The 25,533-nt window shown below is 39.5% G+C and overlaps 1 protein-coding gene across 4 annotated transcripts; it reads left to right on the top strand.

Annotated features, from left to right (window-relative positions):
- Window positions 1-1,230: 1,230 nt before the first annotated feature.
- Window positions 1,231-24,689, top strand: SUPV3L1 (Suv3 like RNA helicase). 4 transcript variants are annotated; one of them, XM_045581797.1, is made up of 15 exons: window positions 1,231-1,567; window positions 3,290-3,367; window positions 4,108-4,215; window positions 5,306-5,420; window positions 6,784-6,952; window positions 8,577-8,688; window positions 11,158-11,235; window positions 12,781-12,872; window positions 14,228-14,408; window positions 14,937-15,030; window positions 15,937-16,156; window positions 17,591-17,671; window positions 19,446-19,622; window positions 21,108-21,256; window positions 22,042-24,689. In XM_045581797.1, the coding sequence occupies exons 1-15, from the start codon at window positions 1,294-1,296 to the stop codon at window positions 22,472-22,474; spliced, it is 2,361 nt and encodes a 786-aa protein (XP_045437753.1). In that variant the 5' UTR covers window positions 1,231-1,293; the 3' UTR covers window positions 22,475-24,689. The 4 variants fall into 4 exon arrangements, with proteins under 4 accessions (XP_045437753.1, XP_045437754.1, XP_045437755.1 ...); XM_045581798.1 differs by lacking the exon at window positions 3,290-3,367 and having other exon boundaries at window positions 1,233-1,567; XM_045581799.1 differs by lacking the exons at window positions 1,231-1,567; window positions 3,290-3,367; window positions 4,108-4,215; window positions 5,306-5,420; window positions 8,577-8,688 and having other exon boundaries at window positions 6,813-6,952.
- Window positions 24,690-25,533: the final 844 nt, after the last annotated feature.

The raw sequence follows: 25,533 nt of genomic DNA, 5'->3' as shown, positions 1-25,533 counted from the left end.
ATAACCAGTTGTATTGGAATTTTACTTGACAATATTCACATATTACACGACACATTCAAGTTGCAAGATCCTAATTTTTTTTTAAGTATAAAAAGTTAGAAAATCTAACAGCACATTTTACATTTAATAAATGTTGCCACCTCATAGGATAGTATCCAGACAATGCAAATGAAACTAAACTTTGGCTGGGGTGCAGAGGACCTATTTTTGCTACGCAGTAGTGACATATCGGCTGCTTGGATGATGCACACAAACTGCCCGCGTTAACGTGGTAAGTGCTTACACGCGAGCCGTACGGGGGAGTACTAGGAAACTACAGGCCAACGAAATACTTTGGCAACATTTCTGTAGGACAGACCATTACGTTCTCGAATGCTACGCTATCAGAAAACCAGTAAACACAAGAAACTTTTGGGGAAATGCTCTTTAAGGGTGTTGCAGGTTCAATCGGTCACACCGATTTTTGTATTTAAGAATACTTACAGGATAAATTTCCATAGGTGGAATTTCTGGATGAAAAAGCAGAAGCACTTTGTAATTTGTATAGATATTTTTCAAATTGTTCCCCATAGGGTTGTATCATTTTGCACTCCTATCCGCAGTCAATACAGTCAGTCTCCACTTTATCCACAGAGCATACAGCCCAAGACCTCCAGTGGGTGCCTGGGACAGACCACGGACAGTACCAAATCCTATGCACACCATGTTTTGTTCCATACATACATACCTTATAAAATTTATAAATTAGGCACAGAAATATATTGACAATAATAATAAAATAAAACACTATTAAGGATATACTGTAATAAAAGTTATATGAATGTCAAAAAAAAAAGTGTTGCAGTTCGTAAGCTACGCTCACAGCACAGGGAGCTGCTCCTCCGTCCACCGCGGCCACGGCGCTGCCCACGTGCTTCTCAAGACGGACCGGCCAGCTGGCGTCGCGTGACACCTCGCAGGCCCCCTCCTCTCCTCTGTGACTCCCCAAAGGTGCCTGATCCTTTACTTTCTTTCTTTCTTTTTCTTTTCAGGGGAAGCTGCGCCCAACATCTAATTAGAGAGAGAAAGATATTAAGAACTTATCTTTTCTAGGTTTCATGCCTATTCTTTTCCTCCCCCCTTTGGGCAGTGACTGCGGGCACTTTTTCTTTTTGATCGGGCGCGTCTCCGGGCAGCTCCCGTGCCGGGTCCGGGCCTTTCCGGAGAACGGGCGCTGGCGGAGTGCGTCACTGTCACCGGCCACCGCAGTGTCCCCGGCCGCCGCCGCCGCTCTCGCGAGGGCCCGCGCTCTCCATGTCCTTTCCCCGGTGTGCGCTGCTATGGGCCCGGCTCCCGGCGGGGCGCCGCGCCGGCCACCGGGCGGCCGTCTGCTCCGCCCTCCGCGCGCACCCTGGGCCCGTCCCCGGGCCTCTGGGGCGCCCGCCAGCCGTTGCCTCCGCCTCCTCTTCTGCGTCCGGGGGTTCCAAAGCCCCGAACACGTCCCTGTTTGTGCCGCTGTCTGTGAAGCCTCAGGGCCCCAGCGCGGACGGCGACGTGGGCGCGGAGCTGACCCGCCCCTTGGACAAGAGTGAGTCCTGGGCGGCGGGGGTGGGTCGTCCTGCAAGGTCCCCAGAGCCGCAAAGGCCACCGTTCAGTTCTCTGTCCCTTCTCCTAGGCCGGGGGTCTACCGGATGGCCAGCGGCATGGAAGGTCAGGGGGTCTGATCTTCATCACCAGCGATAGGAAAAGTCAGGGGGTCTGATCTTCATCACCAGCGATAGGAAAGGGAGGTCTGATCTTTATGACCAGCGATAGGAAAGGTCCAGGGGGTTTAACCACATGACTAGCCATAGGCCAGGAAAGGAAAGGTCACTGTGGGTGAGGTCCTTCTTTTGCCCATTTCCCTTATTCTGTTCATGGCTGTCCATTTGCCTCCCACATTCCCAGGAATGCAGAGTGTGTGGCTGGGTCAGTACAATGTTTCTCGCTACAGAATGCAGTAATATTGTAACATGTTTGATGAAATCACAGTCTCAGCTTGACTAATATAAAATACTTTTATAAAATACTGGAGGCCGGCGCATGAATTCAATGCAAGGTTGGGGTCTGGCCAGCCCACCCCTATGGGCCGGCAGGGGGGAGAGGATGTGGAGGTTGGCGGGCTGGCCCAGCCCTCCCTCCCACCCCTTTGGGTGGTGGGGGATCAGGGGATGGGGGGGGGGAGGGTGCAGAGTATTGAGGGGACTATTGGGGCCCCAATTAGGCCAGTTGGCCACCACAGTATGTGTCATAGTGACTGGTCATTCCATAGTTCCATTCGCTTGGCTTTTATATATATAGGTTTAAAATGTTATTGATTCATAGTGGCATGTTACTTAAGCAGGCATTGAATTCGACCTCTCCTAAGTATAGTGATTTCTCTGCCATCACCTTGGAAATACAGTCATTTAAACCTTGAGTACTTTTCATTGACAAGGAGCTGGCCCTTTTATGAGCCAGTCTCTTTTTACTATTGTAGTTGCTAGGAAACTCTTGTATAAATTCCACTGACATCTGCTTCCCTCATCTCCCATTGACTTCAGTTATGCCATCTAGAACAAAATAAGTATACTCTGTTCTTCCTAAAGCCATCTTCTTCAAACTAAAGATCATCCCTGGATGCTATGTTTCCTTAATCTTATTTACTTACATATATGTTGTTATTGATTTGAGAGAGTGGAAGGGATAGGGATAGAGAGATAGAAACATGGATGAGAGAGCAGCTTCATTGATTGGCTGCCTCCTTCATGCCCCTCATTGGGGATCCAGCTGGAACCCAGGCATGTGCCCTGACTAGGAATGGATCTGTGGTCTCCTGGTTCATGGGTCAACCACTGAGCCACATAGGCTGGCCATCCCTGGCTCCTTTAGTTATTTGCATAAAGGCATAATGGTCTGGTCTTGTAGTACTGGTTGTCTTTTCTAGATACCTTGTAAGCTGCTCACTATTAGATGTTCGTAGTGATTGTAAGTAAATGAAATAGAACGTGGTTATTTAAAAGTGACCTGCTGGAGGCAGTGTCTAACCCTGTAGCACCTTGCTTACTCCTCTGCGGTGGAACAGGAATGTTTGACTTTATAATTTTTTAGGTGCTTCATCTCACTATTAAATTAAAAAGAGCTTGTGACCAAATAAAACCTTTTAAGTTCTTGCAACACTCAGTAGACTGCTGTGTTGAGTGTTAGGACTTCAGGTTTTGTTTTGTTTAGGCATTCTCTATTTGGGAAACAAATATTACACACATTTTAAATTTTGATATCTTTCTTCCAGATGAAGTAAAGAAGATCTTAGACCAGTTTTACAAGAGGAAAGAAATTCAGAAACTGGGTGCTGATTATGGACTTGATGGTAATGCTAATGACATTCCATTAGAGGTAGTTTATTTTTAGATTATAGCTTTGTGAATATAGTGTAGCACCTGTGTGTCCTTGACATCCTATATAATAAAAGGCTAATAGGCAAATCAACCAAATGGCAGAATGACCGGTTGCTACGGTTGCTATGACGCATGCTGACCACCAGGGGCCAGATGCTCAATGTAAGAGCTGCCCCCTGGTGGTCACTGTGCTCCCATAGGGGGAGTGCTGCTCGGCCAGAAGCCTGAGCCAGGCTTAGAGCTGGCGAGTGAAGCAGCAGCAGTGGCAGGAACGTCTCCTGCCTCTGGGGCAGAGCTAAGGATGTCCATCTGCCTGCTGGGAGTGGGTTAAGCCGTCAGTTGGACATCCCCTGAGGGCTTCTGGGCTGCAAGAGAGTGCAGGCCGGCCTGAGGGATTACCCCCCCACACCCACCTCAGTGCACCAATTTCGTGCCCCAGGCCTCTAATAAGAACTTGTAATTGGAGGATGTCCCTGGTCTCTGCCCTCTGAGCAGGAGATTGGCAAGATGCACCTGGTAAGCCGGACATGTAGCAGAGAGCTGTGTGTTCACCTTTCCTTCATGTTGTGCTAGGATTTCAATTCTGGCCCAGATCTGATCAGAAAAAAAAGTGGGGGGGCACTTTGATTAATTAGGTGTGATGTGTATATATACTTTTTAAAATGACAAATGAATTTAAGCCCTGCCTATTTTGGTTTTTTATTTCCTGTAGCTCGTCTCTTCCACCAAGCTTTCATAAGCTTTAGAAATTATATCCTGCAGTCTCATTCCTTGGATGTGGACATTCACATTATTTTGAATGATATTTGCTTCAGTGCAGGCAAGTGTTTATAGAGATTTTTTAAAATCCTGAAGAACATACTTTCTATTTCCTTCTGTACTTCATGTATATTTCTGAAGTCAGGGATTATTTGTATAGAACAGGCCCTATTAACATTTTCTATAAATAATTTGGTGCTTGCATAGGAGGCTGTCTAGGTCCTGTTAGGCCCGTGAGCTAGTTATTAAATCCCCCATATGTATTAGACTGGGGGCAGGTTTGATCTGTTACCATCTGCTCTTCACTATGTGCTAATACAGGCCCCAGTGGGATCAACTCTCATGCATAGCACATTCCATCTGTCTCTGCCACTGTTCCTTTACCCCGCATCAGGACACAGTTCCTGCCATAAAAGAAAAAAAGTAAGAACGTCATTCTTTTGTTCCCATAGGCAGCTTGGTTTTGATTATATATTTTAAATGTGTTTGATTCTTAGACCTTTACTCTGTGCCAGGAACTGAGGTAGAACCTGGATACAAAGCAGAATGAGACACAGCCTCACCCTCAGAGCCACTAAGGTGTGGAGACTTTTTCCTGAGCAATCAGTTCACGTTCTTGTTTTACAGTGGTCTCTGTAGTTTAACAGTGTTTGCACCTGCATTTCTTTAACCACAGGCCTTCTTTCTAATGTATATTTCCAGTTCTTTATTTTTCATTTAACTTTTACCGATGCTGACCTTTACCTGCTCGCATTGGATGAGTAGGACATGATGGTTGGCAGCCAATTTTTTTTTTCCCCCCCTAGAACAGTGTTTCTTAGAGCACTAGTTAAGTATAGAATTTTACCTATATGCTCCCAAAAATTCTAGTTTAGCGCTTCTTAGTTGGGATTCAGGAATCTGTATTTTAACAACTCCACCAGGTGATTCTCACCATGAGAGAAGTTTGCGAAGCACTGCTCTAGGAAAATAGAAGTGAAGTTGGGAGGAACATGTAAGACAAAGCAGATCTCAGAAAAGTGTAGAGTTCCTTGCTCCAGGGTTTTTCTTTTTATCCTGGTAATGTCCCTGAAACTTAGCTCGCTAAGAAGGAAGTGTAGTTATGGGTAACATGTAGATTGCTCCTGTTAATGCAGTGTTTTATTTTCCAGCTCATGTGGATGATTTATTTCCGTTTTTCTTGAGACACGCAAAACAGATATTTCCTGTGTTGGAATGTAAGGAAGATCTACGTAAAATCAGTGACTTAAGAATACCACCTAATTGGTTAGTTTCTTCATTTGTGGATTTGAAATTTTCGGTTTCTAATTTTGGGAGATCATTATTTTTTAAAATTATATTCTGGATGGTAAAATATGAGGAGTCTAGATTGTGTTGTTTTCCCTAGGAAAAGGCAGTTAATTCTGGCAGGCAATAAACTGGTGCCTCCCTTATCCTGACCCAGATCGGTTTTAAGATTTATTTCTGCAAATCGACAGTAGCCCTTCCTTTAGGGTAGGGGTGTCGAACTCAATCAGAGAAGGGGCCAAAATCTAAAATCCAGCCTAAATCGCAGGCCGAATGGTTTACTGAACAGTCATAAACTGTCATTGTGATGGAAACGCAGCGGAGTGCAGTGATGACAGCGCGGTGCGGGCCACATTGCAAGGCCTGGCGGGATGGATTTGGCCCGAGGGCCTTGTGTTTGACACATGTGCTTTAGGGTTTTGTCCTTATAATTCAGGTGTGGCCTTTCTGGGGTGTCTGGGGTGGTAATGAGCTCTCTCACAACCACTGCTGAAGAACCCCGTATCTCCTAGTACGTGGCTACCTCATTGAGACTGTCTGCTCACATGCTTAGCAAGCTGTTCTCTGCCAGGTGCTGCGCATGTTCAGCCCACCCTGGGCAAAGGACCCACAGGAACTCCCACACAGGCTTCAAGGCGCCCTCTTTACTGCCCCCGTTCCCCCCGCACACACTCTGTTCTTTAACTTCCAGCTGCTTCAGCAACTGAGAATTGGATCTCAGCTGCCAGCTCAGGGGGACCATCGTCCTTTGCGTGGGTTCCACCTCCCTGTCCTGCTGGGTGCAGTAGGCCTCATCCAAGTGTCGCCGCCTTCTGGGGCCTGCAGGCCTGCCCTGCCTGTTGTCATGTCCCCAAGCAGCTGCAGCATATGTTTTGTACTTGTTCATGGTGGGAGGCAAGCCCAGTACCACTCCTCATGGCCAGAAACAGAAGATGTGGTCATCATATTGTATATGTTGGAGTTCAGAAGCCTGAGAGTATTTGCTCATAAGGTCATGTGCTTAGATAGAGCTGTGGAAGGGATGTGAACATACCTATGGAGCTAATATTAGTTTAAATTTTTTTAAGTAACTACAGAGGAAGAAGGATTTGTATAGTGGCAAAAATATCCAATAAATTAATATGCATTTGGATTTTTCTGTCCTCTGTTAGTAAATGTCATTCTTGGAAAGCAGTCATTATTTCAGTGTAGATATGACATATGTCATTTAACTAATTTTTTAAAAGATGTTACATTGTGAATGTTAAGAGAATGTTTCATTGGAATTTTTTTCAATTGGGAACTTTGCCAAGATGGATTTTGAAATTAATAAGGTTAAGCTGTTTGCCTACTTATTTTTTAGGTACCCAGAGGCCAGAGCCATACAACGGAAGATAATATTCCATTCAGGCCCCACAAACAGTGGAAAGACTTACCATGCAATCCAGAAATACTTGTCAGCGAAATCTGGAGTGTATTGTGGTCCTTTAAAATTATTGGCACATGAGATCTTTGAAAAGAGTAATGCTGAGGTCAGTATATTACCAAATATTTGCTCCTTGTTAATTTTGTGGGGGGAAAGGGGTTGGGTAAGAAGGAAGGTGGGAGGGTGGAGTGCATGTGTAGTATGCCCTTCCTTAACAAAATTGCCTATTTCATTGCACCTAAGAAGCCATCAGTCGTAAGATGTGCCGTTATTTTATGTACAGTTAAGAAATACGAAGTACTGCCAACTGAACCCTAACATGGCATCAATTGTTAAGATGTATCCTGTAATAATGTGCATTTTAGAATGAATGAAATATATTGTTATAGAATATTTCACATATTCAGAGATATGCTGAGAATAATGCAAATAATCTGAACCCACTACCCAATTCCTGTCAGATTCTAACATTTTGCCATACTTGTTTTATTTACTTTTTTAAGAAATAAAATATTATCGATAGAGTTGAAACTCTGTGAAGACCTCTTTTGCCCCCTCAGAGTTAACCACTACTCTGTTACGTTGTTTAATTTACTCTTTGTTAGATTAGCCATGATACTATCAACTAGAACTAATGATAAAGACTGAAGCTACTTTTTCAAACCTGAGAAGGACTCAATGCCCTGTGGTCTAAGGCATGGGATAAAATTTGATTCATTGTTTTATTATTAGTTTTATTATGATTATAATGTCAGATAAACCAGTTTTGGTAGGTAATTTGTAGAGATTTTTTTTTGTTCTGAGTAATTTATGTAATTTTCATACATAATTGTCTCTTGATCCATAAATACTTAAAAAGTATTTCCTCAGAACAAAGACTTTCTTATATAACCACAGGATATTTATCTAAAGCAGATCATTTAGTACTGACAGACTAATATTACTAAGTCTATACTCTATATTCAAGTTTTTCCAATTGTCCAATAACAATACTCCCCCTTGCCCCTGCCCTCACTGCCCTGACCTCCAGGTTCTGTTCAGCACTCACACTTTTTTCATCCTCATATCTCTAGTTTCTATTAATCTGAGGCAGTTTCTGGTCTTCCTTTGTCTTCCATAACCTTTACATTTTGGAAGACGACTCAGTTCGGATATGTCTGTTTCTGACTCAGGATTACGTTCAGGCCCCTGGGGAGACCGGCTGCCCATTTGCCTGGAGTTTCCCCAGATTCAGCACCACAGCCCTTTGGGGAAGGCCTGGACGAACCAGGGGCGTGGGTCACTCTGATACACCATAGCATTGATACTGGTTCTTCTCAAGGAATTAAATTATATTGGGGAGACTGTACACTCTTAAATTTCATTTATAATATCCTTTTTGAATATAGAAATAATTCATGTTCATTTTATTTTAATAAACTGAAATAAAAAAGAAACATAAGTTAAAAAGCGAAACTACTATAATTTCTCATGCTTTTGTTACCTGAGAATTTAGTTGCCTTGTGGTATTTCCAAGTTTTACATAGGCTTTGTAATGCTGTCACAAACAGTAAGATTTCTGCTTTCATTTTTTGTTAAAAATGCTTTTTAAAGGATTGAGACTATTTTGTTTCAGCTATTAGATAAATAAATTTGATCATAATGGAGAGAATTCTTTATCAAACATCCAACGTTTCTCTTTGCTGTTCTGTTCAAAGTGAAAGTAATTCCAGGTCTCTCTGTCATCCTAGGGTGTGCCATGTGACTTGGTGACAGGTGAAGAGCGTGTGTCAGTAGAGACCAACGGGAAACAGGCTACCCATGTTGCTTGTACTGTTGAGATGAGCAGTGTTACAACTCCTTGTATGTACACACTATTTAAAAAAAACAGTATTTAAAAAAGCTTTAAACAGCAATGAACATATGAAATGTTTTTATTGTGAAAAAGTTTAAGTTGAGACAAAGAAGAGAATAATACAACAAAAAGTATCTACTATCACTAATGAATGCCTGAAACTTTCTGTCATGTTTCCATTATTATTATTATTATTATTATTATTATTATTATTATTTCAGAGAGGAAGGAAGAGGGAGAGAGATAGAAACTTCCATGATGAGAGAGAGAATCAGTTGTGGGCCCCTGTTGGGGATGGAACCCTCACCCTGGGCATGTGCTCTGACTGGGACCCTTCATTCCGCAGGTTGATGCTCTGTCCACTGAGCCAAACTGAATAGGGCTGTCATGCTTGCTGTTTTAAATATTCTTTCCTTTTTCCTCTTAAAAGAACAAAAATGTTAATAGCTATGAATTTGTAGTAATCCTCAGTTCAATTCTTCCCCCTCGTTTTGTTTTCAGTATTATTTGTATTAGTTTTAGGTGTTTAGCATAGTAGTTAGGCAATCATATACTTTCTTTAAAATGTGTTTTTATTGATTGTTAGAAAGAGAGAGGAAGAGAGAGAAACATCAATGAGAAACGTCATTGATTGGCTGCCTCCTGCATGCCCCCTACTGGGGATCAAGCCCACAACTTGAACATGCACTCTGCCCATTTACTGCATTTACTATGCCACCATCTTGACCAAAATCTCCTTTCCCCTTATTTATTTATTTATTTTTAATTTCTTTATTGATTTAGGTATTACATACGTGTCCTCATCCCTCCATTAACCCCCACTCCCTCCTACCTTTCCTCTCTTGATCTAACTGCTATCAAGTATTTGGTGTATATCTTTTTTGCTGTCAATACTATAAATTGTGTATTTTAAAACATTTACATGATTATCATATTGTATTAATTTTCCACACTTGCTTTTTATTCTATACAAGTTTTTAGATCTAGGCTTGTTTTGTGTGTGTGTGTGTGTGTGTGTGTGTGTGTGTGTATATATATATAAAATCATATATGTCATAAACATATATCAAATTTATTCATTTAAACTGTTACATTGCATTTCATTTTATGACTAAAATTACATATTTCTTCATTAAAGAATACTTAAATGGTTTAAAGTCTTTCACTATTAATAGCACTGCAGTAAACTAGTTAAGTCATTTTGAAAATATTTTTTTATGAAAATCAACTTTTTTTTATTATATAAGCAATTATATCTTCACATTGAAAACTCAAAAATAAATGCAGAGAATAAAAAAGTACATATTTTCCCAATTCCACACATTCAGAATAAGCAAGTGTTAACCCTGTGGTATATATTTTTCAGATTCTTTTTCTAAATTTTTATTGTGTATCCACATATTTATGTGTGCATTGTGGTTATGTATATTAAATAAAATAGGGATTATATATTACATGTTAGAGCAAATTATGTACTATTTAGTAGTTTGCTTTTTTAATTTTAATCTTAACTTTCTGTGTAAATGGGTAGTTTCTTAAAAATTGGTTCATTATAACAGTTGTATGTTATAAAAATTCAGATAGCACAGATATTTATAAATGAAAATTCCCTTTTTTTAAATCTTGTTTGTAAATGCCCAGATGCAATAAGTAAATTTTAATCTGATGGTTTTTTAGTATAAAATTAACTTTCTTTTGTTTCTTAAATGTCTTGCATTAAAAATTTTAATGTGATCTTAACTCCTTGGTATTTTGAGAAGAAAATTAAAATATAATTAATATAACTTAAAAAGAATAGAGTACTATGGTTGGAAGCATTAAAAAATAAAATTTGGCACTAATTTTTGCTGTAGTGATGAGCTGAAATTCCCTAAGAACGAGCATTGCTGGAACTCGGGGGATTACACTTTCCGCTCTGCTTTCTGCCCTCACACCTGTCTGGGTTCCGGTGGCTGAGATGCTTCAGTTACCATGGGGCTGTCTATCCCTGGCTCCTGGAAGCACAGAGACTTTTTTCTCTTCCTGCTGTGAGGTGTGTCAGCTCTCATTAGGCAGATTCTCCAGGCTGCCCTGAGATTGCAGAAATAGGACAAATGAACCTGCTTAATGTGTGAGGCAGTGAGTAGATAGTTAACAGTCTGGACTTTGGAGCTAGAAGGCCTGGGTTTGAATTTCATGTTTTTTAAATCTTACCCTTACCTGTACATACTGTATCCTTGGGCCATAACTGAACTTCTCTGGGCCTCAGTTTATTCTTCTGTAAAATGAAGAAGGTGATGACTTTCCTTTTATATTTGTGGTGAGGGTTAAGTGAGTTGTAATTGTAAAGCCCTGCGAACAAGACTGCCAAAAAGAAGCCTGAGTGGTCAGTGGTGGTGATGATTGTGGTGGTGATGAATGCTTGGATTTCGGTGTTGTCATTTGTTTGTAAAACTATTTAAATACTTACGTTGCTCGTGATAACTTTTTATTTTAAGATGAAGTGGCTGTGATTGACGAAATTCAGATGATTAAAGACCCAGCCAGAGGATGGGCCTGGACCAGAGCACTTCTAGGTTGGTGTCTTCGCGCCCTAACACCTGTGCTTTGTGACACCTGCTCTGAGGTGCATTATCCGCTGGACGTCACCAAGGAGAGCCAGCTAGATTATTTCTTTTTGACACAAATGAAACAAAAAGTCAGCTAAGTGTTGAGTTTTCTTTTCTAAATATTATTTAAATAGGAAGTCTATTTTTCCTATGGTGAGATTAGCATAACCACTTAATTAAAGTTAAAATATTCAAATCTCACCAATATGTACAACCATTATTAAGATTTTGGTGTGTTTTATGCCAGTTTTGTGACTATATAATTTTGTATCTTGCTTTTTTCAGTTCTGTTGTTTCCGACATTTTTTTGGTACTACAGTACATACTAATATTGCATATTCTCCCTTAAGGAGCTGTACTATAATTTTTCCCCACAGAGTTTAACATCTTCCCTTGTTAACATTAATAGTGCTTGCTGAGTCTACCCCTTGACTTGCCTCCATTTCATTTAGTTCTTTTTCTGGATATTTCTCCTGTTGGCCTATGATAAAATCCTGGTGGCCATAGCTTTTTATTCATTTATTTGATTATTTCTTTAGGATAGGCTCCTAGAAGTGGAGTTTTTGAGGTCCACCAACTGAGAACATGAATGAGTATTTCTAATGTTTATATTAGAGTGAATTAAAATTTAATTTATTGATGGGCAGGGAGAGAGAAAGAGAAACTTTAATTTGTTGTTCCACTTATTTATGTACTCATTGGTTGATTCTTTGTAGGTGTCCTCACCAGAGATTGAACCTACAACATTGGTGTATTGGAACGATGCTCTTACTAAACTGAGCTATCTGGCCAGAGCAAGAGTGAATTTTTGATCAGCATATTGTAGGGCAAGAGTTCTCAGACTTAAAAACAAACAGCTGAACTCTTCCAGATAAAGAGTATTCATTGAAACCTTAATGTAAAATGGATGATAGCGGATCTGCTAAGGGGTAACGACATTGGAGTTCCTTCTACCCTCCAGCCCCAGCCCCTCAGGCACCTCAGGGATTCCATGAGGCTAATTTGAAAAACAAGTATGAGACTAATGTTCAGTACTGATCATAAATGTCAGGTACTAGTCCTGGCTGGCATCACCCTCTAGACTCAACACCTTGGCCAAAGCAGTTTAAAAGCCCTGATGTTTATAAAAATGTAGTTAATCTTTGCCCCGTATATTGTTTTGAGGTTTGAATCAGAGAGATAATATTTATGAAAACATTTGGTAACATGGTAAAGCAATAGTAACGAACTTAAAATATTTTTGCTAGCCCTGGCCTGGCGGCTCAGTTGGCTGGAGTGTCGTCCCATACACCAAAGGTTATGAGTTTGATTCCTGGTCAGGGACATATCTAGGTTGGGGGTTCTATCCCCAGTCAGTGGGTGTAGGGGAAGCAACAGATAGATTTTTTTTCTACATCAATATTTAAAAAATGTTCTCGGATAAAGATAAAATATATATTTTGCTGCATAGAGTGTTGCACATTTACTTTTATGTCTTTAAAATTTTTTTAATGGTGATTTTGCATTTAACAGGACTCTGCGCTGAAGAGGTTCATTTATGTGGAGAAGCTGCTGCTATTGACCTGGTTACTGAGCTTTTGTACACGACAGGGGAGGAAGTGGAGGTACTAGAATATATGCTTTGTTCTCAAGATGGTGTAGCAAATAGCCCGGAGTACCAGACAGTGGCTTCATAGGCTGCGGGTAGTGGTAAATTAGAACTTAACTAAAAAGAAAGCTTTATTTCCTCCTAGTTGACTAGATAACACACAATTGATTTAACCTCATATTTGGAGTCTGACAGAGTGGCATCTTACCCTAAGTCTTCTAAAACTACAGGAGATTCTTTATATATTTTTGACAAAACCTTTTGGAGTTTCAGCAGTTCCCTTATAATTAAATAAGTCAGTAATATTGGAAGTTTGAGGTTCAGCAAAAGTTTGTGCTTTTTATTTTTCTTTATTTTTATTGATTTTAGAGAGAGGACTGGGAGCAGGGAGAGAGAGAAAGAAACATCCATGTGAGAGTGAAACATCTATTGGTTGCCTCCGCCTGACCAGGGGTTGAACCTGCAACCTGGGTATATGCCCTGACTGGGAATCAAACCTGCCACCTTTCGGTATACGGGGACATTGCTCCAACAACTGAGCCACACTGGCCAGGGCAAAAGCTTGTGGTTTTTAAAGTCTCAGATGTCAGGTAATTGGGGCCTTTGATATACGTCTAATTGCTAGAAATAGTTTGTATCCCTTTTCAAATTCCTAGAGTAAGAAGTAATTGGTTTTCTTTTAATCCTACTTTTTGTTTTCTTTACCAGAGTTCTATAATAAGATGAAGAAATATTTAAAAACTGGTCCATTACTTTAGTTTTGTGTTCAGCTTTCAGGGAGAGAAATATAGTAGAAGAAATTCTGGGTTCTAGTCTTGACTTTGCTATTAGTTTTGTATTCTTAGGCAAATTGTAGAAGGCTAGAACTGGAAAAATCCTCTTCAGACCTGATGTTCTATAAGGCTCTCTTTTACTTTTTCATAAAAGAAAATAACAGTTAATAACCCTTCTGAACTTACCAAGTTGCCATGAAAATCAAATGTAGCCCTAGCCAGTTTTGCTGAGTGGTTAGAGTGTTCTCCCTTAGACTGAAGAGTAGTGGGTTCAGTTCCTGTCAAGGGCACACACCTTGATTGCAGGCAAAGCATGTGTGGGAGGCAACCAATTGATGTATCTTTCTCATATCAGTGTTTCTCTCTACAATCAATGGGGAGAAAATCAAATGTATATGAAAGTGCTTTGAAAATTTATGAAACACTGTTTAGCATTTAGTTAATTTAGAAATAGCAATGAATATTAAAATAAATGCTTCTTTGTATTTCCCTTTGAAAAACAAAGGACCTTGTTTTTAGCTTTTAGCAAGTTTTCACTTGTTAGTCACATGAAATTGAGTTTGGTGTGCTATTTTACAATATCATGTCTTTATTAAAGGTTCGAAACTATACGAGGCTTACCCCCATTTCTGTGCTGGATCATGCATTAGAATCTTTAGACAACCTTCGGCCTGGGGACTGCATTGTCTGTTTTAGCAAGAATGATATTTATTCTGTGAGTCGACAGATTGAAATTCGGGGACTGGAATCAGCTGTTATATATGGCAGTCTCCCACCTGGTAATTATTGGCTTTCATTGTGACAGAATATTAAACTTTATTTTTCCCTTTTATGTTGAATATGTATAGAAAACGTAGTAAAATATATTGAATTAAGATGCTTGACATATTAGTAATTTGTTATAGGTAATATAAAATAAATGTTTCTCTAGTTTATCTTGGTGGGGATAAAAATATTTTAATTACTTCTAGCTCTTATTATTTGCTGTTATTTAAAATTTTGAATTGAATAGTTTCTTACAGAAATGTCATTACCCATGAACTTGAGTAATATTTCTCAAATTGTAGTTATAAAATCTGTTACTACACGTCTTCAGAAGTGAGAGGCTAGTGTGGTGTGGGGTTGTGTTGCTGTATGTGGGGATATTTAAAAGAGTGGAAATAAAGGATAAGTAACTCTTAGAAGATATAAAGAAATAATTTTATCCATAAAAAATAGGAAGTAGGGGGTGGGGGTTTCCAAGATACACTTAGTGTGATACAGTAAAATATCAAGAACACTGGTTTAACATAAACTTCTTATTTTAGGGACCAAACTTGCTCAAGCAAAAAAGTTTAATGATCCTGATGATCCATGCAAAATCCTGGTTGCTACCGATGCAATTGGCATGGGACTTAATTTGTAAGTGATTTGTTTTTAACAGTCATGGATATTAAGTGGGTTAGATGGCAATGAAAAATTTTCTAATTGGCATTAGAATGACCACTTAAGGAATGAGTATTATCATAAAGATCTGAGATTTATCTTGCTTACACACCTTGTAAGGGAGTAAAAAGAAAGTATCACATCGCCCAGACTTTGAGTGCTGCTCTCTATCACTGCTATCCTGTTATATAACCATATTTTACTTTTAGTTTCTCAGTCAACAAGTTGTGTGAGTGCCTACTATGCTTGTAGGCCTAGTTGTTATCTGTAGGGGTAACAGTATTAAGCCTAAATATTCCTCTCTGGGGAATGAATTAAAAAAAAAACTATTCAAACTGTAATAGCCAACTTTTAAAGGCAGCTTGAGCCCTAGCTGGTTTGGCTCAGTGGATAAAGTGTCAGCCTGCAGACTGAAGGTTCCTGGGTTCGATTCCAGTCTAGGGCACAGGCCGGGTTGTGGGCACATCCCCAGGAGGCTCTCTCATCATTGATGTTTCTATCTCTCTCTCCCTCTGCCTTCCTCTCTGAAGTATAAAAATATATTTAAGAAAAAAAAAAAAAAAAGAGCCTCTTGAGAACATGTGGTTTATTTGTAAAAAAAAAAAAAAAAAAATCTTATCTTCTATAGCCTTATTAAGGTATAATTTATAAACTATACAGGTCACCCACTGAAAAGTACAAGTTGATAAATTTTAGTAAATTTACACAGTTGTTTAAAAATACTATTTAACAGGAAGAAAGATTTACCAACAAACCTTTTTCTTTTGAAAGCAACAGGCAAGATTGCAAGTAGGCCTAAACTAGAAGTGAGTGAGCATTTCTGCAGTGACCCAAGTGATGGAGAGTTTTTTGTCTGTGAGATCACTTTTATTTCTATTTCAGGAATATAAGAAGAATTATTTTTTATTCCCTTATAAAGCCCAGTATCAATGAAAAGGGAGAGAAGGAAATAGAACCAATCACCACTTCGCAAGCCTTGCAGATTGCTGGCAGAGCTGGCAGGTTCAGTTCGAAATACAAAGAAGGAGAGGTTACAACAATGAATCGAGAAGACCTCCGTTTATTAAAGGAAATTTTGAATAAGCCTGTCGAACCTATACAGGTAAGGTTAATTCCCTTTGGAAGACAGTCATGCCTTCCTTCACCCTCCCTCCAGACCCTTGCCTAGGACACGCGGTAACAAATAAACAAAAGAGAAATTTTATACCGTTAAAATTACATCAAGGAAGTCCTACTTGCCCTAGCTGGTTTGGCTCAGTGGATGGAGCATCGGCCTGTGGACTGAAGGGTCCTGCATTTGATTGCGGTCAAGGGCACAGGTCTGGGTTGCAGGCTCGATCCTTAGTAGGGGGCATGCAAAAGGCAGCCGGTCAATGATTCTCTCTCATCATTGATGTTCCTATCCTTCTCTCCCTCTCCCTTCCTCTCTGAAATAAATGGAAATATATTTAAGAAAGAAAGCCCTACCTTATTGCTTTGGAGAGGACTAGAGACTCCTGGTTGAGAATGGAGACTCCTGGTTTGTGGGTGAAAGATCCAGATTGAAAAGTTTGGTGAACCTAATTTTCCTTTCGTCCTTCCTATAACCTAGCAGCAGGTGGGAGTAGGGGCACAGTTGCTTCACGTGGGCACTCAACTATGTAAGCAGACTGAAAACTTGTCAGGAGCTTGAAACCCTTGAGTGTGGAGCAAAAATAGCACTTAGCAACATAATTTGAACCAATAAGGACAAATGTAGCTAATAAGACAGAAGTGTATATATTTTAAACCTAACTTACAATTTAAAAAAAAATATGTTTTTATTGATTTCAGAGAGATAGGGAGAGGGAGAGAGATAGAAACATCAATAATGAGAGATAAACATTGATTGGATGCCTCTCGCACCTCTTACTGGGGATGGAGCCTGAAACCCTGGCATGTGCCCTGGTTGATGCTCAACCAACTGAGCCACACCAGCTGGGCCTGTTACAGTTTTAAGTTGCCTGGAAATCTTTCTAAGTGGCCCTGGGTAAAGGGGAATGTAAGTGAGATGATGCAAGGAAAAGTTCCTAGAGGAAAGCTGAGGTTGAAATAATTTCTATAGCTTTTGTTGCGAGTGCAGTTGATAATGACACACCATTTCCCTCCTGTGCACAGTACCTCATTTCTTGTGCTCGTTCTCTTCCTCCGACGGGATTCACATCACTCTCCTATCTATCCTTTCCCATTCCTTTCCCCCCTAGCTTATACTTACCCGTAGGCATCTCGTAACAATGCAATATATAGTTAAAGAGATACCTGACCTTCAGTTTAGACATTTTTCATGTATTTATGTATGTCAGACACTGGATAACTAAAATGTGAATAAAAGATTGACTATTCAGTGGGTATAATTGATTAGTTTTATTAAATCATCTTATTAGCTTTCCTAATTGGTAATAAATGGGAAAATGATGCTTTTCTCTATTTTATTCAATATTTTATTTTGAATTAACTTAGGAAAATTTCTCCTTTAAAAACAAACAAACTTATGATTGTTTTTTTTCTTTTACTAAAGGCAGCTGGTCTTCATCCAACTGCTGAACAGATTGAAATGTTTGCCTACCATCTCCCTGATACAACACTTTCTAATCTCATTGTAAGTAGGAAATCACTTTGAATCTCTTTTCTAAAAGTGTTGATATGTTGGCTATTGTAAACCATGCTTCAATGAATATGTTTGCACATGGATACACATGTCTTTTTTGATTTAGTGTTTTGGGTTTCTTCAGATAAATACAGTACCCTAAAGTGGAATTGCTGCGTCTTTTTGTGTCTCTTGTTTTAAAGTTTATTTTGTCTGGCATAAGTATTGCTTCCCCAGATTTTTGTTTGTTTCCATTTTTGTGAAATGTCTTTTTCCTATCACTTTGATTTGAGTATTTGTGTCTTTCTATCTGAAAAGTGAGTCTCTTGTAGGCAGCATATGTGAGGGTCTTTTGTTATCCATTCAGCTACCATGCATCTTTTGATTGGAGCATTTAATCCATTTGTATTTATATTTTTGATATTTTCTTTTTTTCTTTCTTTGTCTTCTCCCTCTTCTGTCTTTTTCTTTCTTCTTCTTCTTTAACATTTCTTGTAATATTGATCTGGTGATGATGAACTCCTTTAGCTTTTTCTTGTCTGGGAAGCTTTTTATCTGTCCTTAGATTCTAAGTGTCCATGGATAGATGAGTGGATAAAGAAGTGGTGCATGTACACAATGAAATATGACTCAGCCTTAAAAAAAAAAATCTTGCCATCTGCAACAACATGGGTGGACCTAGAGGGTGTTTTGCTTAGTGAAATAAATCAGAAAGAGAAAGACAAATACCATATGACATCACTTATATATGGAAATCTAAAAATAAATAAATGAACAAGTAGAACAGAAACAGAACTATAAATACAGAGAATATTTTAATGGTTGCCAGATGGGAGTGGGGTTGGGGGAACTGGTGAAAAAGATGAAGGGATTAAGAAGTATAAATTGGTAATTATGGTCATAGGGATATAAAGTACAGCATGGGGAATTTAATCAATATTTTAATAGCTATGTATGGTGTCAGATGGGTACTAGATTTATCAGGGTGATCACTTCATAAGTTATTAAATGTCCAATCACGGTTGTACACCTGAAGCTAATAAAATATTGTACAACTATAATTGAAAAATAAAAAATTGGAGCATTTGAAACCTTGCTTCCCTGCAACTATCATGAGTTTTGGCTCAAACTCATAAAAATTCTCAAAAAGAAAATTTAAAATCCTATATAATAAAAGGCTAAAGTGCAAATAGATTGAATGGCAGAATGACCAGTAGCTATGACACGCATGACCACCAGGGGCAGAAGCCCGATGCAGGAGCGCTCCCACAGGGGGAGCACTGAGATGGTGGCAGGAGACTCCCAACTCTGTGGCAGCGCTAAGGAGGGGTGACTGACAGCTTAGGCCCACTTCCCCTAAGCGGGCCTACGCCATCAGTCAGGCATCCTGAGGGCTCCTGGACTGCGAGAGGGTGCAGGCCGGGCTGAGGGACCCTTCGAGTGCACAGATTTCATGCACCAGGCCTCTAGTAAAAAATAAAAATGTTGACATCTCAGATAATTACTAGTTAACCTCATGGGCATAAATGGATAGGCTGTTTTTATGAAGTTGCTATTAATGAAGTTTATGTTAAAAGTGAAAACTTTCGAAATCGTTTGGGACTTTTGTCTGAGTATTTTAGGTTGGAAAGATTATGGAGGAATTATTAGCTTGAGGAGGCAATGAATAAAGCAGGCCTTTCTAGAAGTCTGTTACAGGTTAAAGAGGTTGTTGTTTGTCAGTTTGAGTACTTTATTCATGCCCTGTTAGGCAGTCCAGTAATTTAATATGTCTTTTTCCCCCCAGGATATTTTTGTAGACTTTTCACAAGTTGATGGGCAGTATTTTGTCTGCAATCTGGATGACTTTAAATTTTCTGCAGAGCTGATCCAGCATATTCCATTGAGCCTGCGAGTGAGGTATGTGTTCTGCACAGCCCCTATCAACAAGAAGCAGCCTTTCGTCTGCTCCTCACTGTTACAGGTAAGCCTGCATCTTGGGATATTTTGAGTTGTTTTTGATTGAGGTATTTCCCCCAAACAGTACTTTGTTACTCAAAACAATTGAAGACTGTTCTTTAATATGAGATAATATGTAAGAACTTAAATATAAAGTGACTCTCTTTTTCTTAACAAATAATTTTTTGGGGAAAATGGGCTTATATGGTAGCCTTTGCGAAGAAGCTAAAACAAAAATAATTAAATACAGTTTTTTCAAGGGAAGGGGGTCTTTGCCTGCTGATACACTTTTTCCTTGTTGGTGTTGGGTAATATTTTTGGAAGGGGGCGCCAGGGGTTTAGTAGTGGCAATAGTATTCAGTTTTCTTAACATAAGACACTGAGCCAGGGACTGTTCACTTGTATGAGTTTGGTGCCAGGGTTCTGGTTCCTTTTCTTCTCAGTCATTTGGGTAGGGATACAGTTCTGAGGAGCACAGAATTCACCAAAACAGAGCGCCGGGGAAGGGCAGTGGCCGCGGTGTCCTCTCACCTCTCTGGGCCCTGCTCTGCCTGGTGCTCTCCCTTGCAGCACACTACATCAGAGATCTCTTTGAATCTTTTCTGACTTATGGTAGTTCTGCTGCCATTTCTTTATAGACGTTAGCATTCTGTATATTAGCTCTTTTTATCAACTCTATTTCTAAATTCTAAATTATTTTTAAATTGCATAAATAATAAATAAATACTTTCTCTTTGCACAAAATTAAAACATTACAAATAGGATAAATTGGGCTACCTCCTCCAATCTTAGTCCTATGGCATAACTATTATCAGTTTGTATGTAATCTTGCAAACCTTTCCGATTGCATTTGCCTACATAGGTATACATGTAGGAATTCTACAATAGTTTTGTTGTGGGGGTGTGTTTTCCCATAAATGCTATAATGAATGATTTTGCAACTTGCTGTTTTCTTTTTCCCTTATTATGTCTTAGAAGTCTTCCCTGTCCATGCATTTACCTAGGAAATAGTCTCTTAGAACTGGCATTTGTTAGAGTTAGCTAGTGTAAGGTTGATGTTTATGGAACAAAGGCTTACATGCTGCAGACTGACATGGAAGGAGTTTGAGCCCATGCCTTCACCCCATTTACACCATTCTTCAAATTATTCTAGTGAAGCAGCGGCATTTTACTAAGGAGTAAGGACAGTCTAACCGTTGCTTATGTGTTCTGCTTAATGATGAGAATGTGCAATCTAGAGATTTTTCTTGATCTCCATATTTACTGAACTTCAAAAGAGCCATTGATGGTCTCTGAGGACTGATTTTGTAAAAAGAAGGATGTCATTCCCTCACCTTTTAAAAAGTTACCTTTATAAAATACTAAATGTTCTTTAAAATACAGAAAAGTATAAAGAAGAAAGCATCCTGCCTATGGAAACACAATCACAGTTAACATTTTGTTGTGCTTTCTTTTTTTTTCTAATCACAGGCTTAAGTGAATTCTGATTCCTTTCTTCTGCTTCTCTCAGTTTGCCAGGCAGTACAGCAGGAACGAGCCCTTGACCTTTGCTTGGTTGCGCCGATATATTAAATGGCCATTAAATCCACCTAATAATATTAAAGACCTCATGGATCTTGAAGCTGTCCATGATGTCTTGGATCTTTACCTGTGGCTAAGGTATCAAATATTTCCTTTATGTGCTCTCATTTTTTTAAGTAATAGGGCAAATCAAAGGTTTTATGAATGGTCTTTTGCTCTTTCAAATTAGGCACATATTTGCAGGGTGCTCTATATTATGTTTATTGTCCATAAAGGCAGTTGAGCCTGGTTAATCCCCATTCCAAAAATGACTTAACGCATTCTTAGTATTCTAGTTAAGGTAAGTCAGTGAAAAGGTCCCCTAGATCCTTGCTACTCAATGGGTGGAAGCTTATTAGAAATAGAGAATATAATATTTAATCAAATTCTGCATTTTAACTAGATTCCCCAGGTGATTCATTTATATGTTAACATTTGAGAGGTACAATTAAAGTCCTTAATTAATGGTCCTGCAACTTAAAGAAAAAGGATGTATAACAAAACCAGTTTTATCAGAGGCTAATCAATATAAATCAGAGTTAAATTCCCATGGCATCTCATCAGTGTCTGATGAGACAGTGCTGTACAGAGCGATGTTATCAGAGGCCTGCTGTACCGCTCTAGCTCAGTAACTCAGAGCGGGGGCAAGTCCCACGAGGGGGCATCTTGGAATCCTTTCAGGGGGGAGTGGTGACCCATCCTCATAATAATGTACTCCTCAGGTGTGCTGGGGCAGAAGTAAAAGTTGAGCAAAGACACAATAAATTTTGCATAAACGACATTTGGAATTAATCAGTGTCAAGATGTAGTTTTGTCATTGGGATTATTATAGTAGTTCAGCGACTGATAAGAGCTGTTGCTATAATGTAATGTCTTTTTCCCAGCTACCGGTTTATAGATATGTTTCCCGATGCCAACCTTGTTCGAGACCTGCAGAAAGACCTAGATGGCATAATCCAAGAGGGTGTACACAACATCACCAAACTGATTAAGATTTCAGAGGCACAAAGGCTGTTGCATTTGGAGAACATGCCAGCAGACAGCCGGTCTCGTTCGCCGGGAACATCGAAGAGCCAAGCAAGAAGGATGCGCGGAACCAAAACGTTAGGGTTTAAAGCTGCTGAGCCGCCTGGCCCCGGTGCGGAAAAGTCCCTGGCTTCCAGGTTGGTGCAGCAGGGACTCCTCACCGCGGACATGCTCAAGCAGCTGGAGAAGGAGTGGCTCACACAGCGGACTGAGCACGGCAGAGACAAAGCTGAGCCTGGGACTACCTCCAAAGGGTCAAGAAGGAAGAAGAAGGAACCTGATTCAGATTAGTTTTATTTCTATTTTGCAAATAAATATCTATTTAAAAAAATTTTTTTTTCTCATCTGCATTTACTGTCTTATAGTGTTCTGGTTATCTCTGGTTTTTGTTTTTTTCTTTGCCCAGAAAAATTAACTCTTAAACATGAGTAAACTGGGTTTGTTTTTACACTATAAAAATATGGAATATCTTAAAGATTTTATTTAAAGTTTTATAGAACTTTGCAGTATAGAACTAAGACAATGCACTATAAAGAACTCTGCATGGCAATAAAACCCGTTTGGTGAGTTGTTTGAGCAGTTTTCTACACCATTGCTGAGGATGTCATGGGTGGAATTGCTGTCTGTTGTACCCATGTATTGGAGCTGTTCTAGGTGCTGGAAACATACAGTAAGCAAGATGTATTATATGGAGACAAATAGGAATAACTTAAATACATGTCAGCTCTGTGAGGGTAGAGATTGTTGTGTGTCTAGTTCACTGCTATGTTTTCAGTGCCTAGAATATAGTAGAAGCACAATCAGTCTTTGTTCAATGAATGGATGTAGTTTTGGAGATAACTGCTAGTATAAAGTGGAATAAGAAAGAGTAACAAGTGGTAGCGGTTGGACTATTCTAGATAGAGTGGGTGGTCTTCCCAGGTCAGAGGTCAGTCTGATGCATAGTGGCCTCTCTTGTCCAGCACAGTTTTCAGCCCTGATTAGTGATACAGTTGAAAGGAGCTTAAGGGTGTGGGCTTTGGCATTGGACAGGCCTGAGTTCAGCTTCTCATCATTACCCGCCCAGTGACCTTGCCCTCTCTGAAGATGGACAGTAACGCCTATTTTAAGTTGTTCAGGAGGTTAAAGTGATGAGGTGCCATTAGCACGGTGCTTGGTATATATGAAGTGTTTCATAAATGGGTTCACTCTGGGCTGTGACTTGACCACTAAAGTCATTCCAAGAACTGAACTAATTTCTCAAGCGGCTGCTAAACAAGCTGACTTCAGACTAGTGATTACACTGAAAATGGGTCAAGAATAGTTTGGTAAACTAGTTATCTTCTAGCTTTCTCTTTGATAGTTCTGGAGTTCAAACGATGTCTCATTTAATTGAGATGGCAATCTTTAACCTTTGCCTTTCTGGGAATAAAGGCTGAGTAGAGGCACTGAGTATATATCTCCCTTATTTGTGGAAAACAGTCGTGAAATGTCCAGAAGGGCAGATATTCTTCATTAGCTTCTAGAATTTGCCTTCCCTGTGACTTACATCATAGCACACATTGTCTCTTCTTGCCCATTTGGTCTCATGGTACTTAAGAAATGAGGCACATCACTTGGAGAGTTAGTTCTCCCACTTCATTTTTGGGGCCAGAGTTGGTAATTCACAGAAGACACTTAAGCAAGACCCTTGCAAACTTAGCCAAGTTAAATGTTAGTGAAGTCTCAGGTAAGAGGAGTGAAGGTGGGGATACTGTAAGGAAGGGGCTGCTTGAACACTGAGCTAAAGAGTAGATGGTACTAAATAGTTCACCTTTCACCTTTCCCTGTGTGGGGGAGGGAGAGTGTGTTTAGGCAGAAGAGACAGGAGGGAGAGTCTGTGGTTAGGCAGAAAGATAAAATCAGGTAAAACAAATAGGAATAATATAATTGAAGTGACTCTGAGTAGTTAACTGCAAAGTGCTTACAATTGTCACTTTAAAAACAACCTGGTCTCTGCACCAAGCTTGACATGTAATTTATTTTTCTTTGATGCTTCTGGGCCAGCTAAGTCCCAGGCATGTTTCACTCAGGTCATGTTCTTGACCTCTTTTTTTTTTCTTCTTTGTTTTTTTTCTAAAGGCCTTCCTTTAAAAAATATATATATTTATTGATTTCAGAGAGGAAGGGAGAGGAAGAGATAGAAACATCAATGATGAGAGAACCTTTGATCGGCTGCCTCCTGCACGCCTCCTACTGGGGATCGAGCCTACGACCTGGGCATGTGCCCAGACCGTGAGCTTCTGGTCACGCTCAACCATCGACCCGTACTGGCTGGATCTCATCCTTTCTAAAACACAACTCTTTTTCTTGCAGTTTTCTCGCAGGATTTGAAGGCTTCTTTGGATTATTGTGAATTCAGTTGAACATCAACATGGAGTATGGACTGAGACTTAGGTGTTAACTCAGTTCGTCGGTACGGATCTGGCTAATTTAATAAGATGTGGTTAGTTCAGATCTGGTTAGGAACAAAATCAATGACTTGTAATGCGTTGTACATTTTATTTGTGCATGAGTATCATTGTACAAAATGAAATTGGGTCTTTTGAAAGATGCCTATTGTGAATCATCACAAATCACCAAAGCCTGTTACAGCTCAGAAGTAGGAGTCTCTGAAAGTAAGATGCAGTCATTCTATGTATGTCCACCTCAAATCAACCTTTCAGGATATGATGAAAAGTGGTTTACTACAAGGTGAGCAAATGATAAATGAATTAGGTTATTTTATTTCTTTGTTTCAAAGCCATAAAATACATAAACTTGAACAGAGAGAGCAATCATCAACATGCTTCTGAGTTGTCGCTGTTCTCTAAAAGCCTGACAGTCCCTCTCAGATGATAAACAGAAGTTGTCTTTATGTGCAAAAAAATGCTAAAGAAGAATATAATGTTCTTGACGTAGATTGACCTTTGAAGACTTGACTTCACAAAGTTACTTGTGGCAAATTTTGGTAGAGAAGATGATTTTGAACTCGTTCCTTTAACAAATTCTATCTATCCAAGAGTTTTTATTATGTGCTCTCAGAAAGCCCCTGATGCTTGTTAGGCGTGGGAAAGGCTTGTGACCCAGTGACTACCTTGCCCTGCCTTCAACACCTGTGAAATGAACTCGAGGGAGAATGTTCTTTCTTGGGTGCTTGTAATTAGGTTGAAATAATTTTTTTTTAATTCCTTAAATAATTAAAAATTCACAAAGTGCCTTATTCTTTTAATAGCTACACTTGCATTTTATTAACATGTTTATTACTCATTGTCATCGTTTAAAAATTGATAAATCAATGGATGTTGGTCACATTCTATAAAAGTCTATCTGCATACGATTATTTAAAGTAA

This window comes from Pipistrellus kuhlii, unplaced genomic scaffold, assembly GCF_014108245.1.
Source record: "Pipistrellus kuhlii isolate mPipKuh1 unplaced genomic scaffold, mPipKuh1.p scaffold_m20_p_15, whole genome shotgun sequence".
Taxonomy (NCBI): Eukaryota; Metazoa; Chordata; class Mammalia; order Chiroptera; family Vespertilionidae; genus Pipistrellus; species Pipistrellus kuhlii.
Note: the sequence above shows the minus strand (reverse complement) of the source record. Positions and strands in the feature narration are given on the sequence as shown.